Source organism: Lepidochelys kempii, chromosome 4 (assembly GCF_965140265.1).
Source record: "Lepidochelys kempii isolate rLepKem1 chromosome 4, rLepKem1.hap2, whole genome shotgun sequence".
Classification (NCBI taxonomy): Eukaryota; Metazoa; Chordata; order Testudines; family Cheloniidae; genus Lepidochelys; species Lepidochelys kempii.
In genome coordinates this window covers 37,082,975-37,092,291 of record NC_133259.1, presented here as the reverse complement: position 1 = coordinate 37,092,291, position 9,317 = coordinate 37,082,975, and the positions used below count along the sequence as shown (strand labels likewise).

General features: G+C 42.6%; 1 protein-coding gene across 1 annotated transcript; it reads right to left on the bottom strand.

The window, feature by feature from the left end:
* Positions 1–2,010: 2,010 nt before the first annotated feature.
* Positions 2,011–2,430, bottom strand: PFN1 (profilin 1). Its single transcript, XM_073340056.1, has one exon. It carries the CDS (start codon positions 2,428–2,430, stop codon positions 2,011–2,013), a length of 420 nt encoding a protein of 139 aa, XP_073196157.1.
* Between the last annotated feature and the right edge of the window lie 6,887 nt (positions 2,431–9,317).

The following is a 9,317-nucleotide window of genomic DNA, read 5'->3' as shown; positions in this document are numbered from 1 at the left end:
GCCAGAGAACTTCATAAGGAATTCCTTAATCACCAGAACTGGCCATGGTATTCCTTTATGAAATCACTAATGCTGTACAGTAATACTACCTCTATTTCCAAGCATTACATCTACTCTTAGAGGTTACATTGCATGTTCTGTTTGGTATCCACCATGCTTTCCTTGTCCTTGCCTGGTTAGTACTTTCCAAGATAGTCCTCCACCCTGTAAGTGTGATATACCTCCTTTGTTCCTTGACTGACCTTTTATTTAGCTGTATTGAGTGCATGTTCATAGGAGCTCATCTTAATAACTCTCAATTGTCTTGTCGTCATCATCATCTACTAGGGCTGACTAAAAAAAAAAAAATTCCTAGTCCTGCCAAAAAACAAAAAACCCACTTGAGATTCTTCTCCTACATTAGGAGAAGAGGCCTTTTCACTTGATACATTGAACAGTGACCCACCCCAGACCAGCCATGAATTGATAGTTTAGGCACACAGAAGAATGGCAAAGCAGATGTGTGAACATGGGGGAAACCCCTGTCCAAGATGTGTATCCTTACCACCAGGCTATTGGCTAATTGTGGGGGTGGGTGCGGGGGAGGATGTTGGTCTCTCAGTCCTCTCTCATTTGAGTAGAAGTTTCATTCTGGACCTAAGAAATCTTTCACTGAACATTATCAGTTTTGACAAAAGCTTCGTTTTAGTTGACAATTTGATACTGTTTTAGTAGAGCTCTCTCTACCTCTATTTACTACTTCACTCTTCCACTCCCCAAACTTCAGTAATAATTTTAGTTGTCATATTTCTGTCTTTTGCAATAATAGATAAGTACTGGCCCAACAGATCCAGTGAGTTTTTCTTGTGAGGTTCCACAGGGATGTTTCCCCTTTTCCAATTCCTTCATGATAATCTAGTACTAAGCGTATACCATTTGGCAGCGTTCTCTCCAATAGCATGAATGTGGAACGTCACAGAAGACTAGCCACCATTCAAAGAAAAGGAAATGTAAACATGAATTCTGCATGCATTTAAGTTTAAAATTAGAAATACCTGTATGTCTAGCAGCCCCAGAGTAATTTTACTGAGAAAGGATTATGTACTAGAATTTGCTGAAACTCAGGATTCCTGGCTTGTGAGAAACAGGGTGTCAACATTTGTTTTTGTTCTTATTTAGCACTAAATTGGTCTTTCAGCTTTCTCTCAGAGTGGAAATCCAAACAAAAAAACTACACACCAAAAAAACCCCCACCCACCGTTTGCTTAGCAGCTTTCTGGCCTTCCAGGGTTTGCAGCTCTGGAATAACTGTACCATTCAGGATACTCCAGGGCTGGGGATCCCAGAGCTTTCAGACAGCTGGCAGGGATGCCCCCACATCACACACTTGTAGCCCATCCCAGGTCCTCCAGCCTCCTGACTGGACACCAGGAAGCCTGAATGCCCCAGGGGTCCAGGCTTGATCCAGAGTTCCCAGGCTGCCTGCTGAACTACTTGGAGTCTAGATTTTGGAAGCCCTGCATTGGCAGGACTGTTTTGGAGCCAGACTCTAGAAACCCCAGACAGCTGACATGGCAAGGCTGCTGGAGAGGTGTGGACCCTGATGTTCCTGTCTGATGGGCAGTCCTGGCCCAGGATCACTGGAAGTCCAGACTCTCCAGAAGCCCATGAGGCAAGCTGGAAGGGAACCAGGCAGACTTCTAATAGAACCTCCCTGCAATTTGACCAAAAGTTTGCTTGAATGAACCTGATTCATTGTCTCAAGGTGTTTGGATCTGAGAAGCCAGCCAGCTCTAGCTATTACATTTGTGACCCCACTAGTTTGGGAACACTACTCATCTCTTCCCCCTTTGTAACAAGCCACCATAGCATTTATTTTAATTTTTTATTTTTCCCATTTTCATATTACACACTAGTTTTGAAAAGCCAACTGGTAAAGCAAGAGTTCGCAGCAGAAAGATCTATTTTCCTTTGTGCAAGATAAGGGTTGCATTCTCTTAATCAGTAGAACCACAGTGGACAGCTGGAGCATCAATACCCTGCACTTCTTAAGTAGCAAGCCATCTCAAAACATTTCATGTTAACATTTCCTCCATGGGTTCCTTCTTTGCCCATTAGCACAACCAAAGTTCTGGCTGTTTGGGAGACTGTAATGTTGAAAGTGGGTTCTCCTTTAATGCTCTTTGTTCTCAGATCTATGGTGAACTCTCCATCCATCAGATTGTCTCTGATCACTGAGCACTTCTGGCCTCCCAGCGTCAGTCCATTGACTAATAGCAGAGAGCGATCCTTCCCCAGTAACACATTCATCTCCACAGGAGAGATGCCCACAAAGACCTTGCCAGGGACAGCAGCCCACACAGAAGGAACATCCTTGTAACCAACAATGGCAGCATCCTGGCATGTCCCATCAGCCATCAGGTGGTCAATGTAGGATTTCCAAGTGGCCATGGCTCTCAAGTGTGGGTGAAGAAGTGCAGTCTGAAAAGAAAGAAAGTGTGTCAGTTTTGCCCATGATGCTTCTTTAGAAAAAGATCCCCATGTACGGATCCCAAAGTTGTCTTTCCTTAAAAAAAACTTCCATAGGAAAGTAAAAATGGACCACTGGCTTCATCAAGCATGACCTTCTAGTCCAGCATCCCATCCATCAGTCAGTACTAGATATACTGAGGAAGAACCCCGTGGTAGACTGTCACTTATGGAATATCTTCCTTTGAACAGTTTATCCCAATGCCCTAGCCTGTGGGACCACTACCATGTATGTTATTCCTATCTCCCCCCCCCCCCCAACCTCACATCCAGCTTATGTGCTACTCCTGTCACTTCTTCCTCCCACTTCTTCTTCCTGAAGAGCCTTAAAGAGACTGTCTATGCCACTAAAACGCTTGTTCAGGCCCCATCTCTGTTATACAGAGGAGTGCAGCTTCCTAATTCTCCATGATAATCGTGAATGACAATCAGAGCCCTCTTCTGAACCATAGCAGACATCGGCCAAGACACTTTTTGCTGCCTAGCGTTCTGACCAAGTCACACTAACCTCAACTAGCTCCCCTTTTCCATCCCCATCAAATTTGAGCTTGTCTTTGATTTCAAAGCTCTTCACAACTGTGCCCCTCTGTACATATCATGTTGCCTCTACCCCATTCTGCAAGCTTTGAAAGCCCTTAGGTCCATTCACCGTGTCAAGGTTCCTCCCCCACTCTGAACTCTAGGGTACAGATGTGGGGACCTGCATGAAAAACCTCCTAAGCTTATCTTTACCAGCTTAGGTCAAAACTTCCCCAAGGTACAACATATTCCACCCGTTGTCCTTGGACTTGCCACTACCACCACCAAACTAATACTGGTTACTGGGGAAGAGCTGTTTGGATGCGTCTTTCCCCCCCAAAATACTTCCCAAAACCTTGCACCCCACTTCCTGGACAAGGTTTGGTAAAAAGCCTCACCAATTTGCCTAGGTGACTACAGACCTAGACCCTTGGATCTTAAGAACAATGAACAATCCTCCCAACACTTGCACCCCCCCCTTTCCTGGGAAATGTTGGATAAAAAGCCTCACCAATTTGCATAGGTGACCACAGACCCAAACCCTTGGATCTGAGAGCAATGAAAAAGCATTCAGTTTTTTACAAGAAGACTTAATAAAAAATAGAAGTAAATAGAAATAAAGAAATCCCCCCTGTAAAATCAGGATGGTAGATATCTTACAGGGTAATTAGATTCAAAAACTAATAGAGAACCCCTCTAGGCAAAACCTTAAGTTACAAAAAAGATACACAGACAGAAATAGTTATTCTATTCAGCACAATTCTTTTCTCAGCCATTTAAAGAAATCATAATCTAACATGTACCTAGCTAGATTACTTACTAAAAGTTCTAAGACTCCATTCCTGGTCTATCCCCGGCAAAGACAGACACACAGACCCTTTGTTTCTCTCCCTCCTCCCAGCTTTTGAAAGTATCTTGTCTCCTCATTGGTCATGTGCCAGCAAGGTTACCTTTAGCTTCTTAACCTTTACAGGTGAGAGGAGCTTTCCCCTGGCCAGGAGGGATTTCAAAGGGGTTTACCCTTCCCTTTATATTTATGACACACCGGTTCCCCAGCTCTTATTCCCCTCTTGAATGGATATAAAAACCCTACCCTTTCCTTCAAATTCCTCAAGGCCCACTTCTGATGCAACACCCATAAGAAGTTTAACAATCTAGCCATCAATGACAACAAATGAGCCACCAAGTGGTAGAAATAGCTACCTCATGTAAACAGATGTTCACACCTTTATTTCTAGAGGACGACGGGTACCTCAAATTTTGAAACAAGGGGACGGAGGGTTTTGGTGGGGGCGAGGGGGATGTTTCAAGAAAATGTCCTCTCTCTTAGGTAATTTTTGTTAATTTTATTAAATATTCACTCAGTGCATCCTATCTCAAGAGCATCTGCTCTCCAAATCAAGAGCTGCATATTTCTATTTGTGTTTGTCCAGCACCCAGCAGAGTGGGCGCTATTTAGGATCAGAGCTTTTGGAAGAGTGCCACTGCCACCACCAGGTTCTAGTCCCTGTTCTCTTATTTATCATACATGAGAGACGCTAAACTTTCTAGCAATCTTATACTAGAAGCAGTAAGCAGGTAGAGGTTACCAGAAGAGTCCAGTCTATGATCCTTGAAGTTTCAAGCTGTCCTGAAAGTGGGTGCTATTTAAGGATTTTATACAGCAGGGCAATAATTTTTCCCCCCCAAGGAAAAAGGAGTAGAAATTAACAAGAAGTTGACAGCTGCTCCATTTAAGCAGTGGTGCTTTAATAATAAAAAAAAGACAGACCCGTTTAAAGTAGTTTTCCCATGGGAAGACTATTTTTAGTATGTCAGTACATTAACTCAGCAAGCTGATTAATGAATTTGAGATGTTTCCTCAGAAGCAATTTACTGTTCACAAATATGCAAGAAAAACAAAATTATAAGTAAGGTGAATTTTTACAAGACCCTATGGTTAACTGACTATTCATTTCCTTTAGATAGCATTACTACAGCTGTGCTATAAAATGAAAGATGGCCATTTGATGCCAGTTTTTTTTTTAAAAAAAAAGTGTCTCGGCCAAGTGTCTGGGCCAAATTATAACTCCTCACATTAACAGTAATTCAGAAAAAAGCAACTGTTCATGAACACAATTCTTCATGGGAAGCTCAGACACATTGGCTTACCCAGGGCAGCCCTATGGAAGTTTTAGTACAAGACTAAGCTATGTGGTCTCAGGTAAGTGTTACATTTAGCTATAATAAGATTCAACCTTACAAATTTATTATTGAAGATACTCATTGAGTTATGACAACCCTACCAAGGAGATGTAGAGTACTGCAGCTTAATGAGGAACCATCATTAAAAAGTAGGTATGGTATTAGTGCCTTACTTGGTTTTCAGCATTACCAGTTAAAGTTTAATCTCTATCCTGAAACTCATTCAGTTACAGAAGCCATTTCTGTCACTGTAAGAACTAAATAAAATCTTGTCAATGTCAATCCCTAGAGCCGGTGCTAGGCATAAGCAGACAAAGCAATTGCTTAGGGCCCCAAGCAGCTCAAGGGGCCCCCCGCCCTCCATTCATTTATTCGAACAACTTCCTTAGTTATTTGTTTGGAGAAGGGGAATATTTCTGCTTGAGGCTTCCAATGGGTTAGCACCAGCTCTGTCGGTCCCATCCCACAATAACTCCAACTATTTTTGATCATCAAGTGCCCTGAACAAAGACAGTCAATCACATTAAAATAAGTTGTACAATATAGATAGATATCCAGAGACTATCAAGACATTAATTTGCATCTGTGGAGAGCAGAGTCAGTGTGTTGTTTTGGGTTTTAAAAAAAAAACCCATTACCTTCTCAGAACTGCCAGAAAGCCAAAAGAGGAAAAAAAAATCATTCTTTGCCTTACTCCTCTCATTAGTCCACCTTGGACTAGGAAATACTTCAGTGCTCTTTAGAGGGTTTCAAAAGGAAGGAGGTATCCTCACCCGCTCTCTAGGGCACATGCAGGATGGGGAGAAGAGAAAAGAGGGCATATTGTGTGTAGGTACATGTACACCCTCTGTGTGTGTAAGGCATCTCCAAAGGTCAGGGGAAGGGAAAAACCCCTACCATACCCCACAAACAAACTTCAAGCTGGTAGCAAGAGGCTCAGGAGTCTTAGACAGTCCCTGCTGAAAATGCCTTCAAGCTGCTTTTTATAGTTTTACTCTAGATATTCTCTTCTGATTATGTTACTTCAACAACCACCCTCATTCTCACTCCACCAGCCTCCCTTCCTTTCCTACCTCTTCTCCCCTGCCCTATCCCTCATGTCTCCTCTCCCTTCTTTTTATTTAAAATATCTATTCCTAAACTACATACACAGCCAGAACAAAGAAATAATACAGGATTTTTGTAAACTATCACTCTACTAGTATATTATTTTCCTTCCTATGCACTATCCTGTGAGCCCCCTCGTATGGCTCACTTTTTTATGTTTTAGAAACAAGCTAGACTTACAGCCTGTCTCAGCCTTGCAGGCATATACATGGGGAGTATGGTTATGTACAACTCAGCTGTTCCCATGTGGTTTCTTTATATTATTGGCCATTAACACAGGTTATCAACTGCACAGGATATTACCAGAAACAACTTATCTCCTTTACTACTGGTAAAACCTTAAAGGCTCAAAACATCTTCAGTCTTTTCTCAGACCCATGAGATCTAGAAACTTACTTTTTAAGAAGAGAGAAAGCCATGATCAAGTGACCATCCCTCATAATACCACAAAACTCACAGTAAAATCAGCATATAGCTTCCCTGGTATTGTATCAGTGTCTGTTTAAATTGATGGCAAGGACACCCAGGACCCACAGGTAGACACCAAAAATGTGTTTTATTCTAAATAAGCTAGATCTGCAGGTATTTAGAGATGTTACTATAATGAAGTGACCAACAGTCCATAAGGGAAAAAAAATTAAAGAGGACCTAATAACCTGAGAGCAGTTGGTAGCTAATGTGATTTCTGGTTTTTCTTACCTCTGCTCCTTTGCTACTAATCAGCAAACTTTCACGTTTCTTTCCCTGAGGAATGATCTTCTTTCTCACACCAGGGTCCTACTTTAAGAAAAAGTTGTTAAGCTTTATAGAAATCTTTAAAAATAAATTTGCCACTTCCTTTTCTACACTTGTAAGAGGCCTTACCTGCACTAACACTGGGGGGAAAAGGGGGATAAAATGCTACTTAAACAATACCAGAATGCAAGCCTTTTAAAGAGGCTAAGCAGCACAGGTGTTAGGAGGCAGGGTTAACAAGCAGCATATTAGGACTTGATTTGATGCCAGGGACTATTTAGGAAAATGTATTGGTTTGTTTATTTTTCCTTTAAGGGACAATCAGTTGGGGGGAAATCCTTATTAAAAAACAACAAACAAACAAAACCAAACAATCAAACAAAAAAAAAGCCCAAACAAACTAGGAATAAAAAAGAAAAGAAAAAAAAAGGAAGCTTGTACTCCTGAATGTTCATTTTACATTTGCAGAATTCACTTTATAGTTAAGGTTTGAACTGATTTTCAATCATAATTTTAGCCTTCCCTCTAAAATACACATAGAAGATCATGTTAGCATCAGAAATTTACTAAATTTAGATGAGGGGCTGAGGTAGAATTGTTCTACCAATCTGAAGTGAACTAAATAGGTTCTTGAACTACGACAATTTGAAAACATACATGTTGAAGAGGGCTTCAACCTTTTTCTAACATTTTTTCCACTTCCTACCAATAATAAAATAAAACAAAATAATAATAAATAATAATCCATGAAAAGGGAAAGAGATAAAGCCTATTTCACTGTATTTCTCTAGTGGAGATCTAATGCCCTGACCATAACTTTATATAATTAATTCTCATTTCAGAAGTTATTAAATGTCCCAGGCAATAGCAGGCCAGGTTACTTATTTTGTTAGGGGTGGAACATTATGCAGGTATTCTTGGTGATACTATATTTAAGGTTGCATTGAAATTTGCACTTAAAGTGAAATTATAATCCCTGTGCCTGGTGTCAAGTATCGGGGGTAGCCGTGTTAGTTTGTATCCACAAAAACATCTGAAGAAGTGTTTTTTCTACCCAGGAACGTTTATGTCCAAATAAACCTGTTAGTCTTTAAAATCCCATGAGGACTCCTTGTTGGTTTTTATAATCTCTCTGTTTCACCCTTTAATGATTTCAGGCGGGTGGAGAGAGAGGCGGAGCGAGTGGGGGGCTGGTGGAGATAAGTGGAAAGAGGCTGAGAGAGGCTACTGTTGGGAACACTGGGGCATGGCCACTAGGTAACTCGAGGGGATGGAAGACCACGAGTGTCGATGAAGCCCCCTCGCACTAGGCCCCGGTGTCCTTGCCCCCCCCCCTCCTGCCTGGAGGCACTCGCAGCAGCTCTGCGTACTAGGCCAAAGTGTCCTTCCCCTCCCTCCCTCCCCCCCACCTGGAGGCACACACAGCAGTTATGCTGAGAATCTGCAACAATATGTTGCAGAGTCAGACTGCCTGAAACTAAGCAAGGCCAAACAGGGGAGATATGGAAGAACAATGCTGAATAAAGCAGCTTTATGTATAGTTTAACAAATGATACAGATAATCAGGGAACTAGCTGGGAACTGGATTGGCTGGCTATATGGATACTTGGGGCAGCTTGCTATTGGACAAGTGTGCTGGAAAAAAAGGATGTATAAAAGCCTGTGTAACTTCCTGCTCTGTTGGAGATTTTATTCTCCCTGTACCTTTTTGCAGCTGCAAATAAACTTTTCTGCTTCTCCACCCCGTTGTGATTATTGGGTGTAGCACACCGGGTAACGAACCACTCAAGCTGTTGTTCAGCCTCTCGGCACTGGGTGCCTGCAACAGCTTTTGGCGTCCCTGGGTGGGCGACGAGGCTGCAATTTAGCCTTGCCCGGGCCCCTCCTGGAGGTCGAGGATTGCAGCGAGAACCGACGCCCAGCGCGCACTGGTGAGTTCATCGGGGGCCTCGGAAGAGACGCGATTTGATCGACCCCAGAGGGCACAACGGTGCAACACACTCATATAGTGGAGAAGCTGTTGTGGACGGCGGTGAAGAACCGGTCCCTTAGACATGGGGGAGGAGCAGCTGCAGGCCACGGTGAAGAACCGGTCCTTTGGATAAGGTAGGAACCTTTTAAAATCCGGATTATATGCTCTGTTGGAACCTGGGGACGCCCAGAGTTACCCTGTAGGTATGGGACAGGGACAGAGCTCAGAGGTTAGGGCACGGTGTACGCCCCTAGAGTGCATTCTAGCTAACTGGAAGGTATTTGGTGTGGAT